Here is a 26,378-nt window from a genome sequence, read left to right on the forward strand (position 1 = left end):
TCTCCTCTCTCATTTGGTCAAATATGGCTTGTCGAAATATAAATGGCCATTAAATTAAAGTCTTTCTCTAGATAAAGTTTTGTTTGATTTTTGGCTATAAAGTGCAGTAATACACCTTCTTATTTCCCCTCCATCAACGACAAAAAGTAAATGGTTTTTGTGTTTTTATTCTTAGCTTGGCATATCTGCGTGTGTAGTTTCACAGTGTAACCCTCTATTTACTTTTTTTTATTCTAATATTATATATGGGTATGTGTATATCTCTATTATTAAAAGTTGTCAAAATTCAAGAAGTTTATATATATATAGTACCTTTCTTTCTCTTTCTCTTTTTCTTCTTCTTTCCCTCTCTTTCTCTCCTTCTCTCTATATCTATATATAAAAATCCATTTTTGAAATATGCCTCTTCAATCTAAATTAGCATTCAAATCTCCCGATTCTCTTAAATACAAATCTGTACCTAAGATCGAAAATGCTAATCACGTAGTTCATACCATTAATACCAGTTCTAAAATGCTTATGTGGATTTGCAAAAGTTGGGAAGAATACCCCGAAAATACGGCAGCTATTACTAAGCACTCTCGAGTTAAAAATGCCTGTGAAGGCTGTCATAAACAAAAGATAAAATGCGAAGACATCAAACCATGTACACGGTGCAAAAATAAAAAATTAACCTGTGAGATAAATGGTAAACATGGACAACCCCTACCCATAGATTAGTACACAGACCAGTCTAGCCAGAGCCCCACACACACCACCCTCAATATTACCGAATTAACGTCAAGATCCATTTCGGTCTCCTCTCTAGTACCTCCTGGTAGTACAAACAACCCCTTGTCGTTTATTACCAGCAGTAACGACATGAATCTACCTGTAGATGGAGACCCACGTTCTCCAACTCCAGACAAAAGTCCCCAGATTGTATTTAGCTCTCCTCTTCGATTGTCCACAGCTATCAAACAAAACCTCGTCCATACCACACATGGTGTCGCTCCACAAAAACCAAATATATCGGCCAATGACAAACGCCATCTCTTGAAAGTCTATTTCAATAGGCGAGATCCATTTTACCCCATGTTCAGCTTAAACTATCTTGAAGATCAACTCAAAAAGTGCGAGAATAATGAAAGATCCTTTCTATCCCTTTTCTTCTTTTACGCGTTGTTCTCACGGGCCTCTATTTTCTGCACTCAAAGGCTCCAAGCTCTCGAAGAACAACTCCTAGATTATGCAATCTATCTAAAAAGCCTGTACATCACCACAATTGATCCAAGTAACATGTTGGCGCTTGTAATCCTTGCTAATCACAAATCGCATAGACAACTCGACAATGACTTTGCTTTGGTGAAAACACTTTCAAAGGAGGCTGTCGAGCACACTAAGCTGTTGATTGAACATTATTATGAGCAAAATGGCACCTTTCCTCCCTCTTATTACGAACAGTACAAGCGCTCCATTTGGTGGGTTTTTATTATGGATCGTGTATTGCATATCGAACAAGAAGAGAGTTTTTCTTTAGAAGAGTGTAAAGTGTGAGTACAAACACAATTTATACAGATTATATAGTCAAACTCAAATTATAGGTCTAATCTTTATTTATCTATTTATTTATGTATATATTTATATATTTATATATAAATATAAAAATCTTGTGTGCTATAAATCTAGACCTGTTGATTTACCTGAGAAGGATATTGAGATTGACAATTATTATGATGATGATAATGATGTCGATCATACCAATATCATGGACCAGTGGCTAGAAGGGTTCAGGTTTATTATCATAATGACCAAGGCTCTTGGGCGCGGCGTCAACTTCTATCGAACTTGGATCATCAAAAAGGAAGTAACAAGCGTAAGTACAATATGCCATGCCATGTTTGAATAAAGTTAAACTAACAAGACATTTGTGCATGCATATATACATATATTACATCTTTAAATTAAAACGTTTACCTAGAACTATAATCCATACATATACACACTCGACAATTGGATCCTGACAGAATATTTGTCTTTAAAATACAATCCTCCTCATCTCAAATGTATTTTTAAGGACAAGGCCACAACCGCCAAACTTTCCAGCACAGATTCTACCAGTCAAACATCTACATCCCTCGAGGGTCTCACTGAAAACGACGGGCTCAACCTGATATATTTCTTAGTTGGCTTTCTAGTTCTACATCAACCGTATACAGTCTCACAGTATGGAATCGGGGAAGACATTTCCAAAGTCTCCAAGCGAGGCTGTAAAGCGGCATCGGCAATGATCATAAAGGTTGCAATCTGGATGGGTCAAGATAGCTTTAGTTCGATTTCCAGGTCGCCAATCGTCATGTTTGCTCTTTTCAGTTCTCTCCAGCTGCTTGCTCAATTTGGCATAGACAAAGATCACGATAAACCACAGTCGACCCACAGTGTTTTTGACAATGGTCTCAACTTTGCAACAAACCTTCCACTTACTACTTCTAGCAAAAGATTGCAGACAAAATTGGAAGATATTTATGGTATGCGATATACACGTTATTAATTAAATACATACACACACACATATATATATATAAGCAAAACTTTGTACTTTATTAAAACTATTATACAACCAATTAAAGTAAATTTAATTATACGCGTATGCATGCATGTACATATTTATGTATTTATTTATCTGTTTTTTGTTTTGTTTTGTTTTTGCAGCCAAATACAGTGCAATGGCTTGCGGAAGCAATCCAAGAATATGTAAGCAGACCAAGAATATCTCTCGATCATCTTGTCGCAAACCCAATGACAGCCACCAGGACGAGAATTTACCCGAAAAAGCGGGAAATAAGCACAAAAACTCTACATCAATAACTAATCTCAGTGTCTTTGACGCAAAATGTGACAAAGACAGCCGAAAAAAACAAAGTAAACGGAACAACACACAAGATAAGCAACGAAAGAAAAAACTCAAGAAACCAAATGACCAACAATCATCGCGTGCAGTCGATGATGGAGTAAGCTCTGTGGAAACACCAGCAACAATGCCCACGGATAGTTTTCCTCTACCAGAATATGATTCAGAAAGAAATGGGAACATCTGTGCGGTAGAGCATGACCTACAATGTCAAGAAATCCCACAACCTGCCATTATACCACCTATAGCGCCGTCAAATTTTTATCCGGTACACACGTTTGCTCAACCACCACAACCTCCGCAACCTCCACCACCACTACTACTACTACCACACCAACATCAATATTGTCAAGGCATCTCGACCCTGCAACCTCTTGACATTGTGACCCTACGATTTCTTGACATGTCGATCCGACAACTTCTTGACATGTCGACCCTACAACTTCTTGGCATATCGATCCCACAACTTCTTGACATGTCGATCCCACAACTTCTTGACATGTCGATCCCACAACTTCTTGACATGTCAACCCTGCAACCTCTTGACATGGTGACCCTACGATTTCTTGACATGTCGATCCGACAACTTTTTGACATATCGATCCTACAACTTCTTGACGTGTTGACCTCACAACTTCTTGGCAAGTCGATCATACAACTTCTTGACATGTTGTCCTCACAACTTCTTTACATCCCAACCCTCCAACTTGACATGTTGACCTCACAACCTGACATGTCGTCCCCAGAATTTCTTAAACAAGAAGAAGTAAGTAACTCACCAGACCAGCCGCCTATGGACCGCTATACCTACTATAACCCGGTGAACCGGAGCCCTGAGCGAAATTCCGAAAATAATGATGTACCAGAAAACAATGCTCCCCACCATATCCCTTTATTTTCTAACCAGTTATTCAGTTCCAACATGACATAGCCACAATAAAGGGCAATTGGAGGTCTAGCCCCACATACATGAAAACCAGTATCATGTATATTTGTCAAAAAAAAAACAATACCACACAAGAAGATAATTTTTGGTACCCAAACATCTACACCCACTCACACTCCCACTCACACTCACACATACTCATACTCATACTCTTACTCATACTCATACTCATACTCATACTCTTACACACTATCCCTTTCTCTCTCTCTCTCTCTCTATGTACATATCTTTCTGAAAACTCTCAATAAACCTGTAAATGGAAACAAATGTGTATAACATATAATCTTAACTGTTATCCCAGACCGCATATTCATTTATGTATATACATGTGTGTGTGTGACATGAACATCGATATATTATTTGTCATTGGAATATTTAGTAGTAGTAGTAGTAGTAGTACAGATTATACAGAGATGCATTCAATTGATTTTCTATTTATTTATTTATTTATTTGTTTATTCTTGTTTTTGGGGTTCTTAAAAATCAATTCCAAGGGATTAAAATCAAGGGAGGGTGAATAAAGGCAAAAAGAGGGGACATAAAAAATACTTTGTAACCAGGTTAACTATATAAAGATCAACGTTGCATGGTTTATAAATTATCAAAGCCCTACGAAAATTTGAAATGCAATTTATTACTGTATTGGATACGAAAGGGGCGTTGAAGAATGGAAGGATCAAAAGAATATGCTTTTTTTGTTTGTTTGTTGCTGTTACTGTTACTGTTAGTAGCAGTAGTAATAGTAATAGTAGTAGTGATGGTGATGGTGATGGTGTTATTTGTAGTTGTGGTTGCGACTATGGTTGTGATGGTACAAGTACTAGTATTGGTAGTGGTAGTGATGTGATTTCTGGTGATGATAGTGGTGGTGGTGGTGCTGTAGCTGTTGCTTCTGCTGCTGTCCTTTCTTTTTTATATACATAAAAAAAAATATTAGGTAAAGATGTCGAGTGCTGTGAATGGTTTCTCGCCCTGTTTTTGTTTTTCTCTGGCGTCCTTGTTTGCCTGGATCTTCTCGATCAAGGCCATCTTTACAAAAACGACAAAAAAGGATGTTAATATATATATATAATATTATGAATACTGCTATTGATATTATTATTATTCTTATTTTTTTTTACCTTGTTATCATCAATAACGTTTCTCTTCTTGCGCAAGTGACGCTTCATTGCCGAGTTTCTACCACGCATTCTCTTTCTTTCCTTCTCGGGTTCTTCGGCAGCAGCCTTTGCCTCCGCAGCTTCTTGGCGTTGTTTTATAATATCTTCCTTGGTCAGTTTAGTGACCTTACCGATATGAGATGGGTTGAGGGTAATCATAGCAGGCTGAAGCTTGTCCAACAAACTGTGCACTTCGGCTTCCTGTCTTTGCTTCTTGGTCTGGTAAGGGTTAGCAGCAAGAGAATCAAAGTTGGGTTCACCAGAGCCTATTTGAGGGCGTTTTTTTTTTTTTAAAAAAAAAGAAAGATTAATATCCAAATAGAGAAAAAAATAAAAGTAACAATATACATATGTATATGTTTTCTTCTTCTTGTTTCTATGGTGTTTGTTTATATACCTGGTATAACAATACTGCTCATTCCCTTGTCGTGTCCAACACCGAGCACATCCTCATAAGGACAGAAGTGAATGTCTGCAATAGACGATCCAGGCTGCAAATGTTGCATATAAGGTGATTGCTGCTTTGTGCGCAAAGCATCCTTCCAGACCTATTATTTTATGTATATATAAATATGCGTGTTTTTATGAAGATACAAATAATAACCCATTGCCCATAATAAGAATTGTAAGCCTAATTCTTATTTCTTTTTCTCCTTTTTTCTCATTGCAAATCCAATTAAAAAGCTAATACTAATTCTGATTTTTTTTATATATACACAAATGGCGATTTTCTTACCGTCACATGGGATCCCCATCCTACACCCAAAAGACCACGCTGAGAGATTGAAAGAGAAGTGGCCGGTCGTGGTGTAAAGTACTCGTGGACGACATCGAACTTTCTGATATCCCAGATCTTCATTTGGCCGTCAAGTCCCGATGTTGCCATGTAGTTTCCTGAATTATCTATGGCAATAGCCTGAACAGGACCTTTGTGACATTGCATCTTAACCAGAGGTGCTGACATGGTTGGTGCCCAGAGTGTAACTGTGCCGTTAGCGTGTCCAAGGTGGATAACTGCATTCCATGGGTTCTGGGTCATGGTTTTGCAGGGACCAAGGCGAGTGCGGTGTTCAGCAACGAGTTGACCAGTAGAAGTATCCTGGTATTTAAGGTATCCACCATTTCCCTAAAAGAAAATAAAGATAACATGAATATATATGTGTGTGTGTGAATTTTTGTATACTTTAGAAGCTTGCTTGATATAGAGAAAAGAAGAAGAACAAAAAACACCACACAATTTCCTTTTTCTGTCTTTTTCCCGTTCAATCCATTCACCACTACAGCTACAATTACCACTGCCGCTAATTTGTGTTGGATATATATATATATAATACTTACAACAGTAGCGAGCAAAAAGTGGTAAGGAAGGAACTCTAATTTGTTGACTTCAATATGGTTCTTCATGCGATGAATTTCGAGACCTGTTTGATCATAAATGTATACGTATTTCTTTTGTGCTGCTGCGAGCATTGTTTCGTTGTGAAGCCATCTTTAAAAAGTCAAAAAGAAGAACAGGAATTAAGGATTTTATGTCTCTGTATAAGTCTCCCATCTCTGTATAAGTCTTCCATATCTGTCTTTATGTCTTTATGTCTCTTTCTCTCCATATCCTTCTTTGTCTCTTTTTCTAGTCTATTCTAGTCTAGTTTCTTTTTTTAAAAAAAAATTGAATAGATCCTTACGTTACATCACGGACAATTTCCTTGACATGAGTCTCGAAATGAAGTCTTCCGGTTTGCCAATCAAAAGCGGCAAGGTGACCTTTCTTTCCACCGAGCAACAAATGTCTACCGTTACGAGTATAGTCAATAGCATAAGGACCAAATTCAGGAAGATCTAATGAGAAGATCTAGAAATGTACAATTTTTGTTTTGTTTTGTTTTGTTTTTAATGACCAAACATACATACACACATACACCCAAACCCAAACCCACACAAACTCATATATGTGTATATGTATATGTTTCTATTTATTTATTTATTTACCTTTTTGCTGGTATTGATATCGGTTTCTTTGGCAAGCTGTTCCTGTCTGTAGTTGAAAGTCTTTTCGACACCTTCGGATTCCAGGAAACCTGCATCTTCACCCAACAAGAGTTCATTTCTTGCTGCTGCTTGGGCTGCTTCCTTGATTTGAGCTTCTTGTTTTTTGAACTTGGTTTTTAACTTTTTGTCTGTCAATTTCTATAAAAGTAAAAAAAAAAAAGAGAGAAAAAAAAACAAGCAGTTAAATACATGTTATTATTTTTAAATCGACTTAATAAATGAATTGAATTTTTGGGATTATGATTGAAATCGACCATTAAAATTACAATCACTGTAAAAAAAAAAAAAAAAAAAAAAAAAACAATATTGGATCTATGTGTTTTCTGATTTTGATTTCTTGTGTAATGTAGTGTAATGTGTTGTAATTTCGAGTAGTAATGTTATTTTTGAAAAACAAAAATAAAAAACAATTATTTACTTTGAATTGAATTGGTTTTCCTCGAGTATATTTGTATTCGCTTTCGAGACCGTCGAATTGACCGGGTTTAGATTCTTCAGCTGTAGACATTGTTTGGCTGATTCTTTTTCTCTATAGGTTGAAAACGTCTATGTGTATGTACGTCTGTGTGTATGTGCGTCTGTGTATATTGTATATCTAATTATATAAAAATAATAACAATAGAAGAGGTAAAAGAAGTAAAAGGAATATATATATATATATTATATAAGTAAAAAATAAATATATTTTATTTTATTTTATTTTACAATAAAAAATTAAATTTTGGATTTATAATTTTTTAAAGTCTTTCTCTAATTATTACTTTTTACTATTAATTTTTTATTTTTATTTATTTATTTTTTGCTTTTGGTTTTTTTTTTTTTTTACATATGTATATAGTATTTATTTCTTTAATATATTTTCTTACTCACAATAATAAGATGAAATATTGACTTGTATCTTTCTATTAGATTTGATTTATGTCTCTCTTTTTTGTTACTCTCATTTTATCTTTTTTTTTCTTTCTTTTTTTGGTGTGGAAAGGTTTAGCAGTCACTAAAAGATTAAGCCACTGAGAGGGTGTTCATACATGGAAATATGTTACACAAATGATCCTTTTTGCCATGCCCATTTCAAGCGGTCCCAGACACCTGAAGGACTGACGGCAGGTCTGACATCCAAGTAAAAGCTAACTGCCTCTGGTCGTCGAGGGTCTCTCTTGCCGGTGTAGAAGTCAATTACATAAGTGACCTTTGTTCCGCATCTGTCTACAGTCCAGTCATGACGATCAAAGGGAAGAGTGTAACTGAAATATAAAAGAGTTGATTAAGATTTTCTTAGATATGTTTGCAAATGTATGCATACAAATGGTATTAATTAAGATAATAACTTTTTTCATCTATATATACACACACACATATAGATAGGAGAATAATAATAAGATAGATACTAACCCAAACCATGATCTGATACGTGCCTTGGGAGTAATATCCTTGGGACGTCCCTGAAATTTAAGTAGTTTTGGTTGATTGCACTCGCTACACAATAAATTATTAACCATTGTTAATAATCCCTGTCGTGTATATAATTGTATCTATATAAAATAAAATAAGAAAGAAATAAATCAACTTGCGTTTTGTGCATATTCTCCCACTCCAGAATCTTGGACCATGCTTGTTCATTGACTGCATTGTGCATCGGTACCACAACTCCCATGTCTTTTTCTTCGGGATTCCAGTTCTTGCGTCTCATTGCGTTGAAGAACATTTGTTCAGAGGGGTAGACCCACAGTTTCTCAGACGATTCTGCACGAGGAATAGTAGAGATTTCGCGGTCCTTTCCAAGAGCCATCGATTGGTCCTTTTGGGGTTGCTGAGAAATGGCTGGCATGTAGTTGCTGCTGTCGATTGCATCTGAATCACAGCCTTCCTTTGGAGGAAGAAAATGTTTGTAGGCCGAAGGGTCTACAGGGCACTCTTGAGAACTATCTGTGGCAAGTGATGGATGTCCTGGTGAGGTTTGGTGTGGGTTGTGGTGGTCAACAGGACAGGTCTCTGCAGTCTGTGTGGTCTGGGTAGGTAACTTTTGATGATCTACAGGACATTTGTCTGCAATGTCAACTTTGGGGACTTGTTTGGTGTGGTCCACTGGACATTTTTCTGGGGTTTCTTGTGCCATTACTTTAATAAGCTTTGTAAGAGTAGGGGGGTGTGTGGTATTGATAGGTTAATTGTTGTTGTTGTTTTTTTTTGTTTTATTTGTGGCATTTTCAAAGGTTTATCTGAGATTGAATCACTAGGGCCATTAACCTGGTATTCTTTTTCATTGTTGCTGTTGTTGTTGTTGCGTAGGGATACTATATACTATAGTTTTGTTCTTGTTTTTTTTTTCTTTTTGATTGTATGAATTACATAACAAGGCGTTTTATTTGGAGTATAAAGCAATTAGACTATAGTGTAGTAGGACAGCAAGAATTCAATTGCTCTTAATATCATGTAGCTTAACTACAATTTAGATACCACTGACAAGGCCACACCAACATCAAATCCAAGACAAAGTGAAACCCAAGAGAATATTATATTTGCCAATTAAAATATATAACAATGATAATTGATCATTATATGTATTGGCTATTTGCTGTTGCAGCTGTAGGTTACTAGAAAGACAAGATTTTAACTTTCCAAAAGGACATATTATACTTGGATATTTGGCACTAAATAACTTTAAAACATATTCTATTTATTTATTTTTTGAAACATTATATTGACAAGAAGATTTTGGCTTTTTTTCTTTTTTACTAGTGATCACTACTACTGTCTCTCACCCTTCTTTATTTTATTTATTTTTATCTTAAAAAATATATAATATGTGTGTCTTAATCTTTATCTTTATCTTTATTCTAATTACAATTACAATTCCCATTATTTCAATTGTGGGAAATAACGATCGACAGGTACCAAAAGAAGAATAAAAAGGCAAGTAATTGTACAGGGTAGATTCAATTGAAATAAAATTCCAAGTTTCATTGAACTCGTCAACAATGTCTCAAAGGCTAATCGTTTAAAACCAAACCAAAGGCTGGCGAGAAAGAGAGAAAGAGAAAGAGATACATGTGAAAAAAGAAAGAAACTGAACAATAGAATTTTGTTGGATTACTCTATATACATACTTTGATATGTACATACATACATACTTACGTACATACATTACATACATTACATACATTACATACATTGCATATGAATTATACAGATTCATCATGTACTACAAGACACATTCAAAACAATTTGATGTTTTTTGACATACACAAGTTTATATATAGATGAGCTATTCAAAGATTATGTGTGCAGTAACCATATTTTTTTTTAATTTTTTTTAAAGAATGGATTAAAATTAGATTAATCCAAATAAACGTATAATTTTCATGTGATTGAGGGAGAGTGAATGAATATGTACGATACGTTACAGTACATTAGAGTGCATTGCAGTACAGTACAGTACAGTACAGTACAGTACAGTACAGAATTGTGGCTTCAATATTCTTAATATTCAGTAACAGAAGATATTCAGTAATAGGAAGAATATATCCAATTTGTTCTATAAAAGTTGTTTTTTTTTGTATTTTATATAATATTATATTACATGCACAAGTTTACTATTAGAGGAATAATAACAATAATCTTAATAATATTGATAATAGAAAAAAATGAAATAAATAAGAAATAGGAGAGATAAAATATAATTGGTAAAGATAGATGTAAAGGTTAGATGTAGAGGTAAAGAGGTAAGGGTTTTAAGTGTTAATGTTAATGTTTAAAAGGGGGGTTTCAAAAAAAATTATATAGTAATAATAGTAATAATAGTAATAGTAATAGTAGTAATAGTAACAACAATGATAATATATATTATTATTATTATTTTGTCTTCTTCTTCTTCTTGTTGTTGATGATTTTCTTCAGTATTATCATTATGATCTTGGTCTTCTTTCTTTCGCTCTTTCGGTGTTGAGGTTTATTTTTTGTTTGTTTATTTCTTTTCTTTCTTTGATTCTTTCTTATTCTCTGGGTTCTTGACTAACTTTGAGAAGAAGAAGATCACCAACTTCACTAATGATATTCAAGGCAGTTTCTGTTGCACAAAATATATATCAAATTATATAAAATAATAAAATTAATAAATGTAATATATTAAAAAAAAACACACACAAAGAAAACAAATAATAATAATATTTACCAATATCTTCTCTTGTGTGAGAGGCAGACAAGCAGAATCTTGCACGGGATGAGATGATTGGAGTAGCAGGATAACCGACCACACAAACAGCAACACCTCTTTTCAAAAGTTCTCTAGAAAATGCACTATATATAACAAGATATCAATTAGTCTTTGTTGTTCTAGACCAAGAAGCCATTCTCATTTATGTTTTTGTCTATCTATCTATTGAATTTAAATTAATTGGATGGATAAATTACGAAATCTTGGCGGGGTTGAAGAGCAACAAGGGAATGACAGGACTACCGTGGTCGCCATAGACAATGAAACCCATCTGGCGCAAGCGTGCGGCAAAATAGAGAGAGTTCTCAGCCAAGCATTTGATTTTCTTGCGACCTTCATCAGAACCATCTTCACCACTAATAAACAAAAAGAAAAGCAATATTGAGGAAATAATGTTCAAGATAAAGAGTAATAGACCTCCTTTCCTTACCAGATAATCTTCATGCTGGAAATGACTTGTTGGGCAACAGGGATCGAGATTGATTCAGCGTAGATGTAGGCATGGTTGGTGGTTCTCAAATGATCAATGACACTCTAGATAAATACAGCAAATATTAGTAAAAAAAAAAACAAAGGTACATTATATTTGATACATTGTTATTGTTACCTTGTCACCAGAAATGTAACCACCAGCAGCACCAAATGATTTGGTAAAGGTTCCCATCAGAATATCAACGTTTGCAGGATCGACACCATAGAAATCACAGACACCACCACCGTTTTCACCAAGGGCACCAATAGAGTGGGCTTCATCAACATAAAGATAAAACTATTACAGAAAACAGAACAAATAAAAAAAAAGGGTAAGTATATAAATTATAGAGATATATATATAAGCATTATTTGCCTTGAATTCTTTCTTCATTTCAACAATTTCTGGGAGATTGACAACAGTTCCTTCCATTGAATACAATCCTTCGACAATAACCAAGATCTTTTTCCATGGACGGTGGGTGCGGGGCTGTCCCTGAGAAATGACCTCACGGAGCAGTTCGCGCAAGTCTTGCATGTTGTTGTGTTTGAAGCAGCGTACCGAGGCACCCGAGATACGGGCACCAAAGACAATTGACGAGTGGTTGAGTTCGTCTGAGATGATCAGACAACCCTTGTTGACCAGGGCAGGGATTGTGGTCGAGTTTGTTGCGAAACCCATGCTGACGACCATCGAGGCCTCCTTTCCGGTGAAGCGGGCCACCAGTTGTTCGAGTTCGTTGTGGATTGTGGTGGTACCGGCTTCTGCGCGAGGTGAAGGGGAGGCGATCGCGTTGGTCAGCATGGACTGCTCCACTTCTGTGGCACAAGGACCGGTTGCCTGAGCGAATCCAAGGTAATTGTATGAAGCAAAGTTCAGAGTCTCAGTGATTGTACCAGTCAACCTAACAGTTAATATTATTATAGTGAGTTTTTGAGTAAACAAGTATATGTATGCATATATGTAACATAAAAAAAAAAAGAAGGATAATTTTTTTTTGTCATTACTTGAAGGTCTTGTTAAAGTCACGACTTTCACGATCCAATAATTTGACAGTCCGGGAAGCAACACCAGTGATCGGTCGGTTCCAGCAATCACTAAATAGATGTATGTTTAGTTTCTTTAGCTATTGAATACTTTTGTTGTTGTTGTTGCTTAGCATAATTCTAACTATCTAACTATCTATGTATCCATGTATGTATCTACTAATTCTATTTTATTTTTTATTTTTTAACTAGACACACAAATACAGATATATAAACTCACCGAATACGGACATACAATCTACGGGTGTAGAAAGAGTCAAAATCAGATACCAATGGAGCATAACCCTATTTATTGAGATTAGGTTATATAAACGATTAAGTAAGTAAAAAAAAAAGAGTTCATGATATGTAAAAATATTTATTTTACCTGGTTCATCTTGAGATGACTGTAGGCTTGAGGATGAAATGTTTTGCCGAGAATGTCACGGAGATGACCAAAGAGGATGAGGACAAAGTAGTTGAGGTAGGTGCAGACGAGTACATAGAGTGGGGCGGCTTCCATCTTGTGTTCAAGGTCATCGTACTTGCGCTGAGGTTTTCTCGGAGGAGTCCAGCGTGTCAAGGCAGGTGATTGGTTTGTCTTTTGGACGGGAGGACTGCTCTGGAGGAATGCAGGAGGCAAGACACTGAAGGAATGATCAGATGAGGACAGGGGAGTTCTCAAGTTGATACTTGGGATACTGATCGTGTGGGCTCTTTTTCCTTTTCCCATTTTGACTGCGTTTGTTGTTTTCTAGGTCTGGTTTTGTGTATAATATTTGTAAAATATATATATAATATATATATTTATATAATATAGAATTAAAGTGTATATAATATAGAATTAAAGTGTATGTATGTATTTTTTTTTTAATGTAAAATATCAAGAGATATATCTCTATATAGATACAAGGTATTTATTAGATATATAATATATATTTTATATATTTATTTATATAATTAAATAAATAAATATATTATATATATATATATTATACCTATCTAAAAAAAAATAATATAATAAAAATTAAAGAGAAAGAAGACAAAGAGGAAGAGGAAGAAGACAAAGAGGAAGAGGAAGAAGAAATAGAAATTTGTTTTAATAATTAGCTATATAATATTAATAATAATAAAAATAATAATAATTTATATATATAGTAAAAAAAAAAATCTGTCTGTGTCTGTTCTATATATATATATATATGTCTGTGTGTGTATCTGTTTTATATCTTTGACTGGTTGACTGGTTGGTCGGTCTATCTTTCTGTTTTGTATGGTTTGTGTATAGTGTGTGTGTGTGTGTATTATCGCATTCATTTATTCATTTTCATTCATTCATTCATTCACACTAATATTTAATACACTCCGGTTAAACGTAGTGGCCCTGGGATAGAAATTTGATTTTTTTTTTATTTATATATTATATATAATATAATATAATATAATGGAAGGAAGGAAGCAAAGGAAGACAAAAAAAAATAAAAGCTTGGTATATCATGCTACTATTATTTTTATTCCGTATATACTATTTTCTGCTTAGCTTGTCATTAGAATCAATCTCCATAGTGATCTCTACAAGAAGGATGTGTAAAACAATCAAGTTTTCTATACATAATATATATATATATTCTTTATTTCAATTATCTCCTTCCCCTCCTCCTTTCTATATATATAAAAGAAAATATTGGGTTTCTTATGGACAAAAGATGTCTATCAAAAATCCTAGCAAAATCATAATATGAATAAGAATTAAAAATAAGGATAAGTGATAAGGATAAGGATAAAAATAAAAATAAGAATAAGGATTCCCAGGTCTGGCTTAGAATTTCTATATTTATTTTAACTCATTAAAAAAGTAACAATAATAAGAATAAGCCAAGACATATGTAATATACACTTCCCCTACCCCACCATTCCTGTGGCTATTTCTTCCTCCCCTCCCCCATTCCTTCTATATCACCAAGGCTTAAGGAATACACACACACATGTATTTCAGATATAAATAAATATAGATAGTTATATTTTTATCAATATTCTTTTTTATTGGTATTCTCAAGTTATTTCTGTATCGTCTTAGTTTACTCTCTCTATATATATAAGCCTTATGTGTAAGAATATACATAAAGATAATTGAGATATGACGCATATATCTATCATCTATTGTCATTTTCTAAATAAATATTAAAAAAAAAAAAAAAAAAGAAATCTAGGGTCTATGGGAGACTTGCTTTTTTTTTTCTTAATTCAAATATCGTACAATAATCATTCCACTTTCCAATCTGAACATTTTTGTGTAAATTTCAAAGTCACACACAAGACACAGACACAAGAAAAGAGAGTCCTGGCATGTCCGATAATGAATTACATCTCCGCCTACCAATTCAATCTAATCTGGCCAATCAATCAACAGCCATCAAAGCATACATATATATATATATATTTTTATATATAATAGTACTTGCTTTCATTAGCATGATTTTTTCTTATTAGATATCATATATACATTTTAATTTGAATAGTTAGATTTTAATATACACTACCACTGCTGCTACTACTACTATTATCTTTGTTCATTGTCTAACAAATAACATATACATTTGATAGTGTTGTCAAATCCTATATATCTTTTTTTCTTTAAAGAAAAAGGATCTATTTAATTATATAGATCGGTGATCAAGAACTCTAGAACTTTTGTTGTACACAGTAAAATATACACACACACTTTATACACACGCATTTGTGTATGCATATATATTTATATTTATATTTATATATAAATGCACTACTAAAATAAAATAAATAAGAGGAGAGAGAAAGCCACATTGACATTCGTGTTTCATCAAAATGATATCCCAATCAAAGCTATTTTTTTTTTGAAAGGTATAGCCAATAACTAAGAATTATAATACACACACACATCTATATATATATGTGTGTGTAAACCCATTATTAGTTCAGTCGCCATTTCTTGGCTGATAAACAGCCAAACTTTTAAATCAGTGGAGGATGGTATAAAAGCTCTTATTTATTGTATTGTACCAAGTGCTTTGGCGACAGGTAAAGATATTTTTTTTCTTTTGTATAAAACCATCAAGAGAACAAAAAGTATTTTAATATTCATGAGCACAGGCCCTTGGTATTTTACATTTAGATGTATTTATTTATTTATTTTGTACACAGAGGAGGCTTTTGTATATATTACCTGGTATTGCAAATGTGAGCTTTATTAATATTATTATTAATATTATTATTATTATTATTATTATTATTATTATTATAGTATTAAAGACTTCTTTTAAAAATTAAGATAATATGTTTAAAGAAGTATATTTATATAGACGTATAAAGGGGAAGAAGAAGACGGGGGAAAAGTGTTAATTACTCTTGTCATTTGAAAGAGATATGAGACGAAATAGGGATTAAAGAAAAAAAAAGAAACTGTAACCGGATTCTGGGGTTAAGATTTATTTAAGGGAATTATAAATTGTGATATTATAATATATACATACCTAAAATAGATGATGACTATAGCAATACGGAAAAACTAGTCCGTTTATAGCCGACAGCCGACCGATATATAAATATACACATATGTGTATGCTTATAATACAGATGAGACAAATTGTGTCACACACCCTCACATTCAACCTATTTATAGTATCTAAAAAAATACCTTTTGATCCTATTGGCTTATAAAATAAGTAATTGAGTTTAAATATATTTATAAAAAGCTTTGACATTTTTGGGTGTACATGATATTGAAACATATATATACGTTGGAAAGAAGAAGAGTTGAACATATAAATATATATATTAATTAATCAATCAATCAATTAATTAATTAATTAACGAATAAATGAATGAATTATTTAATATCATTGACCAAAGTTCTCTATGTAAAATAGTATAAGAATCTTACAGATAATAAACAAGTATAATCCTGTCAATGACCTGGATCACCATGACTTTTTCTCTTTGTTCTTGTCGAATTCATAGCAACAAGTTCTGTAATGCATAAACTTTGAGGTTGTCCATAAGAGTATTAGCAGCTAATACCTTGATCTAATCAGATATCAGACGCGTTGTTAACATTAACATTAACATTGTCATTGGCATTGGAATATGTAGTTGATAATGATCCTATAGGTATCATTTGATATTTTCTATTTTTGCTTATAATGTAAAAGTTTTTCCAGTCTCTTTAACTGAGATCTAATAAAGTAAATAAGCAAGTAACCCATAGATTATTATTTTTTTGGCTATGACATGGTTTACTCAATATAGTCTTTATTCTTCTAAAATAAGCATATAACAAAGCTAGAACAATAATGGATCATTCTTTCCACTTGTCGCTTTTGGTTAGAGAGAGAAAGAGAAAATTTAAAAGGGACAGGAGAGAGGGGAAGAAGGGGAAATAGGTGCATGCATACAAAGATATATATATATATATATATATACATATAAGGGTTAGGATATTCAGGTGGACTTTGGTTGTTTGAAAAAAAAAAAAAAAAGTCATGAAATTCAATGTGCCTTATTTTTTTTTTATTGGACCGGAAAGATCTTAAAGACCGGAAAGCACGGATAAGTTTAAATTTTAACTTTCTTTTTTTTTTAAATTTTTTTTTTATTTTAATCTTATTTTAATTTTTTTATATAAATATATTATTTTTTAATTGCAAGTGATGGCTGATCACTGCCTCTGGTCTGGGGAAATCTAGCTTTTCTCCGACTGCTTCACGGACCTCCAGGAGCAGCTCCATGGCAAACATGATCCTGTTCATTTGTATTTCTGCGCTCAGGCCTTCGATGTCCCGAAACAGGGTAAGTAGTATGAGTTCCACCTTGGACTTGAACAGATCCGAATCATCAGACGCTTTCAAGATTTGCTCCACACTCTGCAGAATAGCTTGTTTGCGTGTATATTCGACCGAGTTTGGGTGTGGGTATTGGTTGACAGAATCATGAGACTCTGCGACTCTCATGTGTGTCTCAATTGCAGCAGCATATTCTTCTACGCTGTACCTTTCCACATTCGTCAAGGGGTTGGTATCATTTCTTTCATTTGTACTGTCTTCAACTATAATGGCATCTTCTAGACTATAATTATAAAATTTAAAATTGTTTATATATGTATATGTAAGTTTAGTTCTGGTCAGTACCTATTCTCTCTCTCTCTTTCTTCTTTTTAAATAAAATAATAATTAAAATAATAAAAAAAAAAGGCTTCATTATATAATTCAAAAATTTAGGCTTTATTACTTACGTCAGACCATGCTCATTATTGTCGTACTCGGATTCAAATTCATTATCAGAGGATTTATTGTTACTGTAATTATCTTCGGGTCTTTCAAAGATAAAGTTTATCTCGGTAGATCTATTGCTGTTGGTGCTATCATTACTACTGCTACTAGTGTTATTATTCAAGTTGACGGTTGAGAATATAGAGCGCGAATCAGAGAAAATAGGTTTTCTATATTATGATAATCAATTAGTTTCTATGGTTTTTTTTTTTTTTTTTTTTTTTTTTAAAAAAAAAGCAAACAAGCAAACAAACAGTATCCTTAATGGTAAATATTTTGACAATGAATTCCAAACCTTTTCTTTCTAAAGAACTTGCTGTATTCTTTTTGACATTCATCGGGATGGAACTTCCTGATATGCTTTTGAAAGCCATTTAATGAAGCATATACTGTTGTAATTTCACATAGTTGACATGAATAGTTTTTCTTGGTTGTGCGTTTGAGACTGAGATAAGTGTTTTTCTTTGTATTATAGTGATTAAGTTCCATGATTTTGGCTCATATATATCTATATATTTGTATATGATATTTTGCGGGATAAAAATAAATAAATAAATAGAAAAAGAACAAAAAGAAAAGTTAATTCAAAGTACATTATTTTTCTTACTTTTTTCTTTTTTTTAAAAAAAAAGAAAAAAGTAAGGCGAATTACGACGTCACATGATAAAACGTCAGACTTTACTTTTCTTTACTTTCTTTATCCATGCTTTTCTTTTTTTTTAAAAAAAAAATTATCGAATCTCACGCATTTTGTACATTATAGTAGTCGTGTACCCAATTAAGATGAACATCAGGAACTGAATGTTACAACATAACATCTAGGCTTACAAAAGTCAACATCACTAGTAGTGCGCACAAGATTCAAGTGAACATTTGAATTAATAACAGTATAAAAAAGAAAACATACAAGAAGCTTCAGCAATATATATATATATATTCGAATATAAATTTTAATCGCTTTAAATTTATATATTATTGTTATAAATCTGGATTATATGGTATTTGTTCAGTGGAGTACTAATGGTATCGACAATTTCCTTTCTAATATTTACCTCCAAAAAGAAACAACAGTAACAGACTTTTATTTGGTATTGAAAGTTTGCCGTTTACCAGCCAAAAAAAGAAAAGAAGAAAAAGAATAAGATGAGGATAGGATTGAACCATATCATACAACACCACAGCAGATTTTTTTGTGTAATCTTGTTCCTTAAAAGGATTCTTGTATACGGGGCGAATTTTGCCCATAACAGGAAATTCATTTTTTTGGGGGACTGAAAAGTGGGGGGATGGGGGGACTACTCTCGGCCAATAGATTTCGATTAAAAAATGTACTGCACAATTTCAAAAATGGTTCAAATTTTTAATTTGTTTCAAATAATTTTGGGTTGTAAAAAACTTATTTTTTATTTTCGAAAAAAATTAGGCTAAAAAAAAGCTAGACTGGACCATAAAATCCACAGGCAGTAGCACACCAGTATATCCATACCACTAGAAACACTAGTAGTATAACTGTTTGTACTTATGCCTGTAAATTACGCGATCGGTTTGCTGCAAACTACTATGTCTAGCTAATCCAAGAGACCCGGTGCCAGAAATTCCAATAAACCCAAAGAGCATAAAGATTTGAATTTCGAGAAAAGCTAAAGCAGAAGAACTAATAATTAGTAATTAAACTTAGTTATATATATTTAACAGAATTTTACCTTTGACTCTATTAAGGCATTTGCAATAAAAGGCAGCCAAATCTCTGCAAGTGAGGAGTAAATAGTTAGTCTTCTGTTGCTTTGTAAGAGGAACATGTAGTTATTACCTCTTTATTGATTTACCGAGATGATGAAAAACTAATTTATAAACTAGAATTGTATGATTAATAAACACAATGACATAAAAAACTTTGATAGCATAAATACCTTTGAGCTTACGGTCTTTAAGCAAAATTCTGCTTCTATAAATACTATAAGCATACTGGAATATCTTACAAATGGAAGCTCATGCAAATAATAAATATTTTGTGGAAAAGTAAAATGAAAAAGACAAAAACACGTGATATTTTCTTAAAAGAAAAGAAGTAAAAAAAAAGTCTAATTGGTCCGCTGACATTAAATATCGATCTTTCCACATTTTATAAATTCAATTATTTTCGCAAAGTCATTTTCCCCCCTTTGTTTTTACAATCAATTTACTATTATGCAAAAGAATACAAGACAAGAAACATATAAAATCGTTAAGACTCGCCCCCCTAAAAGGCAAGGCGAACTTAACTTTAGCATCAATTCAGGTGTTTTTACCTGCTCTGAATGCGAAAAAGAGTTCGAAAAGCCTTGGTTACTGAAAAGGCATTCGAAGGTTCACCATATAAGTAATCAAATGGCAACCAATACTGTACTCGACGAACCCGAGCAGGCCGAATTGATAGTCGAGAACACTATTCCGGATGCTAATGCATTTGATTACTCGAGTGACGAAGATGACTCCTCCAGTATCGGGGATGAAGAAGACAACATTGTAGACGAGGAAAACGATATTGTCGATAATTTCTTTGATATTGAAATGAACAGTAATCCAGTTTTCAACGCGTTCTCTGACATGTTTTCTTCTGCTGCTGCTGCTGATGAGGTATCAATGACCGATGATGACTCTGAGATCCCGGAAGAAGTCTTTGAGACAATTGGCGCTGTAAATGACCCTACAAGCTGTTATCCTTTTCGCGATCTTCAAACCATGATCCTTTTCGCTTTTATCGATGGGGATAATGACATGATCTCCCAGCGAATGTTGAAGAAGATACTGCTTGCGATAAACTTGATCATTAAGATCCAGCAAGAAACTCCCATAGGATGAACATTTAAGTTACCTCGTTTGGATGCTCTTTTAAATTATCAGGCAAGAAAGAAGTCCAAGATGCCTGTCTTTCCTTCACAAAGAATATCAGTACCTGGATCAAACGGGAACGCATTCGCCCACATTAACCTTCCGTCCGACCACTTGAGATTTCTTATGGCAAACCCAAAGAAATCCAAGTTGATCTCGTCCATGCCCGATCGTACCCCAAACCAATCGATCTGTTTGGAACAAGGTGAAAAGTGGAGAACCCACCATCTCTTTCAGCAGCCTATGCACACTGTAAATGGTATAGATGTCTGGTTTGGAAACATCGTTTACTTGAAGACAAACGATTGCAGCATCCGCTTTTTGGTTGAATCGTTCCACACGGCAAATAAAAACATTTTTGCGAGAGGGTATCTGGTCAGAGCAATTTCGATTGTATGCTATGGCGTTGAGGTTGCTGTTACCGATTTTAGAGTAGAGCAGATCTCTCACGTTGACACCACTCCTGTTGAAAGAGATCACTACTACAGTATCTCAAGTAGCCTTACCAGATTGAGTCCTGCTCATGACTTTCTTCTTTTTGGAGTTCATCCAATGAAGAAGCCTATGCCTCTTTCTGTTTTGCCCGGTAATGTAGATCGCGATGCAGTGTTTTACAAAGTTAGGATTGTTTCAATCATCCTTTTTACAAACGACACTTCCGGCAATCGTTCAAAGCAGTACAATCCGTTTGAAAGCTGGTTAATGAGATGCGCTGCCTTGCCTTTTAAGGATCGAAATTCGATAGCAAACATCCAGTTTCTTTCTACAATCCCTAAGAAAGATGGTGCAAATGGTATGTCTCTTCTGCCAGCAATCGTTGATGACTTTAAGAAACTCGAGAAAGGTGTAAAAATGTTCTCCGCTGAAGACAATGAGTATGTTCTGGTTGTTGCTCCCATCCTTTGGATTGAGGCTGACACGCCATGTCATTCGGAACTTTGCGGATTGCTTGGGCCGGCCACCACATTTCCTTGCAGAAGATGCTACATCGAACTTAGACGTGCAAAAGTCTTTGTGAAGGACTTGTTCTACTTCTGTGAGTGCCATGAGAGACGAACTCGAGAGCACTATGTTCTTGCAAACTCGTCACCTGGCAGAGACACTGAGATCCCAAATGCTCCGAAAATTGGAATGAACACGCCTGCAAACAAGATAAGCTTTAGAGATCGTTCGACTGGCCGCTTATTAGAATTGCAGTCGTTTGATCCAGAAAAGGATACACCAGTGGAAATCCTCCACACGATACTTCTTGGTGTTGCAAAGTATATGGTGATTGACTTGGTTAAGGTCGTGCTTAAGAATGACACAGCCACAATAGCAAGACTTTCAGAATTCTTGACAGATTACACGCGATCAACTGGTCTATCAAGAAAGTTCACCCGAAACTTGAGACATAGTGGTTCATTCCTCGGTAGAGATTTCAAGGTTCTGCTTCAAATACTTCCTGTAATTCTGATTACAGAATTCTCTGGAAATCATGAGCTAGACCTTATAATACCATGCTTTGTTGAACTTGGCCGATTGTGTTCTCTGGTATTCGTTCGTCAGGTGACATCAGACTTTGATAACTATATTATCAGAGTAGATAATGCAGTGAAGTGCTTGATCAGAGCATTATTTGACTACGATAAAGGAACCAAGAACGAGCTCCACAAGGCATATTGCACCAAGCCGAAAGTTTATTACTTGACACATCTCAAGGAAGATATAATTCGTTTTGGCCCAGCCCTCAATTATGAAACAGAAAAGGGCGAACAGTTCAATAAGCACATTCGCGAACATCTGTTTCATACGAATCGCCAAAACACTTCCAGGGATGTTTGCCTAAAGTTTGCAAAGCAGGTAGCATTGCAACATGTAATTGACGGCGGGTCGTGGATTAATAGCTCTGGCAACCGAGAGAAGTCTGGAACTGGAATAGAGAGGTTCATTAAGGACAACAATGAATCTTTGTTCTATTACACCTTCTTTGGCGGCTCGAGAGAGCTAAAGGACAACAACGACACTGGAGATATTGAAGATGACGCCGTCCAAAACAACAGTTTTGGCGCGTTTGTTTTTAAAAATGATCCAATCTCTCGCCCTCGTATAGGACTTGTCTCAGGCTCTGTTGTTAAGTTTCTTAGCATTGTTCCTCGTACGGATAATGACAGAAACAATAACTATGCCAAGGCTGTAATGACAGGTGAGCATTCTGATGTTGCTAACATGAATCTCGTTTGTAAGTTAGATTTGCACATTTTCCGCAACCCATTTTACATTGTAAATTTGAGCAAGTTCGGTTCCTACTGGTTCATTTTCAATAATATTCTTTTTGATGAATAAAATGATGCTACTTCTTTATTATTATTATAATTATTATTTGAACCTTCTGTTTTCTTCTTCTCAACATCAATTTTTTTGCGTAATTTCTGTGAAGTCATTTTTTGGTTACTCAAACCAACCCCCAACTTTCCTTAATAAATCCTTTGTCTCGAACACTTTCTGACTTCCCTAGCAGTTTTTTTTCTTACTTTAAAAGCCCACAAGTAGTACTGAACTTAATTTTATCCTTTATTCGGATGAAAAAAATTGAGTACGAAAACAAATTACAATATTTTGGCCTCTAAGCCAATCATATTGCTTAGGTGCCAATTTTCACCCAAAATGATAACAAAAATCTCTGGTAGTGAAATGGTATAAACTTCTATATGCACAAGCTATTATGGTGATGTTCAGAGTGTATAATTCAATTGCTGGTTGTTTATTGAGCATAAAACATAACATAATAAAATGGAAACGATAATTGAAATGAATGTGGAAAGGGGGAGGGGGGTATAGAACATGACAAAAAGATAGATAAAGTCATTGCAAAAAAGAAAGGATAATTATGAACAAAATTGTAAAAATAAAATAAAATAGGGTATCATAAGCTAATGAAAATAGTGTCGAAACATATGTCTTGAAAGGTTATATTTGGTAGTGTATGATTTTGTGCAAAAGCAGCACCCATGCATAGTTCTAGCGGGAAAGTGGAGGTTCATATTACTTGAAGTGTTAGATATGGTATGGTATGTATTTGTGCTATAATAGCAGCCATAACCATACCTGTTGCCCAAGTGGACATTCAAATGTCTTTTGAGATTGAATATCTTATTTGTTTTATAAGAACATTCGAGACATGAATATGACTTTACAGACGATGGATCCAAAGATCTGGTGTCCCGAGATGATGGACCATTAGGATTATAATGTATAAAAACACTCTTAGACAAGTCGTATTCTTGCTGTTGTTTAGAAGCCCTAGGCTGATAATCTTGATAAACTCGATTATTAGATAGCTAGCCGTAAAACAATGTTTTGACAGACGACTGCGTACCATTTCCGGAGTAGCCTTGAGGAGATGCTGTGAAGCTATTGTTTAGAGGTTGTACGGATAGAGAGCCATAAACAGACGTTTGTAAAGGGCCTTGCAGAATGATAGCAGCAGGAATATATGCTAAAGTTTAAAGTCAAAATATACTTTTTATTTGATTTATGTTTCTACGTGTGTTTAGAATCAATTGAATACCTAATAGTTCTGATAGATTATTCTGCAACTGTCCACTGGGTAGGGTATGAGTAAGGTTCTGTTGTGTAAGATCCTCTTGATTTTGTAAAGGATCATTTGGCTGGAGTATAATATTCTCCTGAGAGAGAATGGTGGCTTCAGTGACAGTATTAATCCTCCCAGAATATTCTATACAAGTATTTGAGTGAGCATTACTCCAAGGCTTATATAATTCATTTGAAGAGTAAAACTCACCTGCTGTATCAGTATCTTCGTTTTGGACAAGAAAACCCTAAATGTTTAAAAATGATTTTAGTAATTAACCATATGGACAGCATCTACTGATTCGTTACTATCATAATCCAATAAATTGGCCTTTGTGACATACAGGTAATTGGTCCTCACTTTCGCCCTGACAGAAAAGTAGGCGTGAATCAAAAGACATTAGGAAAGAGGTTAAGAAGTGGTGTGAAAAGTATAAAAAAAATGATGCAAAGAAAATATTTTGAGAATAGTGAAGTAAAACTAACAAATGCATTATATGAAATCTCGTCAATTTTATAGACTTCGCCGTTAACAAAAATCAACACAAAATAAGGTTATATTTTTTTTTGTATTCTTTAATGTTAAAAATATAGGGCTGACCGGCCTTTTTTCCTATCGGGTATCAAAATGAGCTTGTGTAATTTTCAATCCGTTGAAGCAGGAAAACTCTATTGTTCACACCCGCTGAGATTTTTTTAAACTCAATGTCCAAGCTAGATTTCTTTACGACAGTCATATGGCTTCTTTACCGTAGCGAACCACTATCTTTTTCAGGTAACCGGTTCTCCTATTGAGGAATAAAGCTGACCGTGAATCCTTTTTTTAAAAGTCCCAGAAAATGGAATCAATCAAGAAAGCAATTTCCAAACAAAAACAATGAACATTTTTTTTTAAAAAAAAAAGTCGAGAGAGAAAGAGTCCACAGATTTGGATATTTAAGTTTTTTCTTTTTACACTTTAGTCCTAATCGCCAAATTTTCCAACGTGGGACTGACTGTCTATCAACCTTTATCAACTTCTGTCATCAAAGCTCCCGTACTAGACTTGGTCACGTCTCCCAACTCGCTCCTACTGGTCTGCCTGCTACCATAAACTGGTTGATGCTTGTCCCACCCAGCCACCTCTTCTCCAACGACAACTTCGCTCTTTCTGGTCTTTTACCCTTCCTCACAAGGCACGTAATGCTTGGTTTCTTGGTTTACACCACAAGCTTTTGTGCCATGCTCTTCTATACCGCATCATTCCTTCAATCATATCCTCTCCTCTCGGTACAATTTTTACGAGGTCCATTGAGACGCAATAGGATTTTATTCTTACTTGTCAGTTAAAATCTGTGGTATGACTAGATATTTGGCTGGAATTCTTTGGTACCGTCCCTCTGCCATCTGTACTTTCGGCCACTTTCCAGTTCTTAGTCTTCCCTCCCACTCTTAATCTTCCTATTTCTTCTGTCTCCGTCGTTGTCTTGAGCATCCCTCCAATTTGGGACCACCACTGGTCTTTCCACTTCAACTCTGTCCCTCCCCTCCCCTCTGCAGCCCTCACCACTGCTCGCAAGTCAATCTTTCGCCTCTGCTCTGAGATAGAGCTTGACTCTCAGGATGTATCCCCTATATAACTCTACCCTCACTTCTACCCTAACTTCTATAATAAAAAAAAGGCATAAAAGCCAAAAACCAAAAACATCATATAATTCACATAACCTTTCAAATAAATATTTTAATTTTCTCTTTTCCTACTCAATCTGAGACTTTTAATAAATCTGAGCATATCATTCGCTCCATACAAACAAAACAATGTTCAAGTTTTTTCTTTTATGGGTTTCATTCTCTCTTTATAAAGCACATTGCTTGTACCCATACTCTCCTTTACGATTGC

General features: G+C 34.4%; 9 protein-coding genes across 9 annotated transcripts; 4 read left to right on the plus strand and 5 right to left on the minus strand.

The window, feature by feature from the left end:
- Positions 1–397: 397 nt before the first annotated feature.
- Positions 398–3,821, plus strand: PHYBLDRAFT_187413 (Zn(2)-C6 fungal-specific transcription factor; the record flags this gene model as incomplete). The annotated part of the gene is made up of 5 exons (XM_018439380.1): positions 398–688; positions 809–1,532; positions 1,669–1,855; positions 1,961–2,507; positions 2,692–3,821. Coding segments are annotated over 5 exons (2,879 nt in total), but the record flags the coding sequence as incomplete, so codon positions are not given.
- Positions 3,822–4,450: 629 nt separating this feature from the next.
- PHYBLDRAFT_181856 (hypothetical protein) lies at positions 4,451–7,923 on the minus strand. Its single transcript, XM_018438533.1, has 9 exons — positions 7,913–7,923; positions 7,461–7,637; positions 6,983–7,180; positions 6,679–6,845; positions 6,335–6,485; positions 5,733–6,122; positions 5,394–5,544; positions 4,958–5,262; positions 4,451–4,865 (listed from the first exon to the last, which is right to left on the minus strand). Exons 2-9 carry the CDS (start codon positions 7,548–7,550, stop codon positions 4,770–4,772), a joined length of 1,548 nt encoding a protein of 515 aa, XP_018290545.1. The 5' UTR covers positions 7,551–7,637; positions 7,913–7,923; the 3' UTR covers positions 4,451–4,769.
- A 158-nt stretch (positions 7,924–8,081) lies between these two features.
- PHYBLDRAFT_113773 (hypothetical protein) lies at positions 8,082–8,870 on the minus strand (the record flags this gene model as incomplete). The annotated part of the gene is made up of 3 exons (XM_018428355.1): positions 8,082–8,286; positions 8,435–8,514; positions 8,610–8,870. 3 exons carry the CDS (start codon positions 8,868–8,870, stop codon positions 8,082–8,084), a joined length of 546 nt encoding a protein of 181 aa, XP_018290546.1.
- Positions 8,871–10,574: 1,704 nt separating this feature from the next.
- PHYBLDRAFT_134315 (hypothetical protein) lies at positions 10,575–14,198 on the minus strand. Its single transcript, XM_018429640.1, has 9 exons — positions 13,141–14,198; positions 12,994–13,058; positions 12,735–12,824; positions 12,103–12,631; positions 11,863–12,024; positions 11,686–11,789; positions 11,453–11,611; positions 11,214–11,338; positions 10,575–11,108 (listed from the first exon to the last, which is right to left on the minus strand). The coding sequence occupies exons 1-9, from the start codon at positions 13,483–13,485 to the stop codon at positions 11,035–11,037; spliced, it is 1,653 nt and encodes a 550-aa protein (XP_018290547.1). The 5' UTR covers positions 13,486–14,198; the 3' UTR covers positions 10,575–11,034.
- A 3,206-nt stretch (positions 14,199–17,404) lies between these two features.
- Positions 17,405–18,544, minus strand: PHYBLDRAFT_146698 (hypothetical protein; the record flags this gene model as incomplete). The annotated part of the gene is made up of 3 exons (XM_018431711.1): positions 17,405–17,852; positions 18,019–18,225; positions 18,351–18,544. 3 exons carry the CDS (start codon positions 18,542–18,544, stop codon positions 17,405–17,407), a joined length of 849 nt encoding a protein of 282 aa, XP_018290548.1.
- Positions 18,545–20,242: 1,698 nt separating this feature from the next.
- PHYBLDRAFT_65452 (C2H2-type zinc finger transcription factor) lies at positions 20,243–20,896 on the plus strand (the record flags this gene model as incomplete). Its single annotated transcript, XM_018441466.1, has 1 exon — positions 20,243–20,896. The coding sequence occupies one exon, from the start codon at positions 20,243–20,245 to the stop codon at positions 20,894–20,896; it is 654 nt and encodes a 217-aa protein (XP_018290549.1).
- Positions 20,897–20,956: 60 nt separating this feature from the next.
- Positions 20,957–23,251, plus strand: PHYBLDRAFT_169637 (hypothetical protein; the record flags this gene model as incomplete). Its single annotated transcript, XM_018436121.1, has 1 exon — positions 20,957–23,251. The coding sequence occupies one exon, from the start codon at positions 20,957–20,959 to the stop codon at positions 23,249–23,251; it is 2,295 nt and encodes a 764-aa protein (XP_018290550.1).
- A 263-nt stretch (positions 23,252–23,514) lies between these two features.
- PHYBLDRAFT_65450 (C2H2-type zinc finger transcription factor) lies at positions 23,515–24,900 on the minus strand (the record flags this gene model as incomplete). Its single annotated transcript, XM_018441465.1, has 6 exons — positions 23,515–23,612; positions 23,955–24,221; positions 24,285–24,404; positions 24,477–24,644; positions 24,711–24,747; positions 24,844–24,900. The coding sequence occupies 6 exons, from the start codon at positions 24,898–24,900 to the stop codon at positions 23,515–23,517; spliced, it is 747 nt and encodes a 248-aa protein (XP_018290551.1).
- Positions 24,901–25,204: 304 nt separating this feature from the next.
- On the plus strand, positions 25,205–26,118 carry PHYBLDRAFT_65449 (hypothetical protein; the record flags this gene model as incomplete). Its single annotated transcript, XM_018441464.1, has 3 exons — positions 25,205–25,274; positions 25,404–25,823; positions 25,847–26,118. The coding sequence occupies 3 exons, from the start codon at positions 25,205–25,207 to the stop codon at positions 26,116–26,118; spliced, it is 762 nt and encodes a 253-aa protein (XP_018290552.1).
- Positions 26,119–26,378: the final 260 nt, after the last annotated feature.

This window comes from Phycomyces blakesleeanus, assembly GCF_001638985.1.
Source record: "Phycomyces blakesleeanus NRRL 1555(-) unplaced genomic scaffold PHYBLscaffold_13, whole genome shotgun sequence".
NCBI lineage: Eukaryota > Fungi > Mucoromycota > Mucoromycetes > Mucorales > Phycomycetaceae > Phycomyces > Phycomyces blakesleeanus.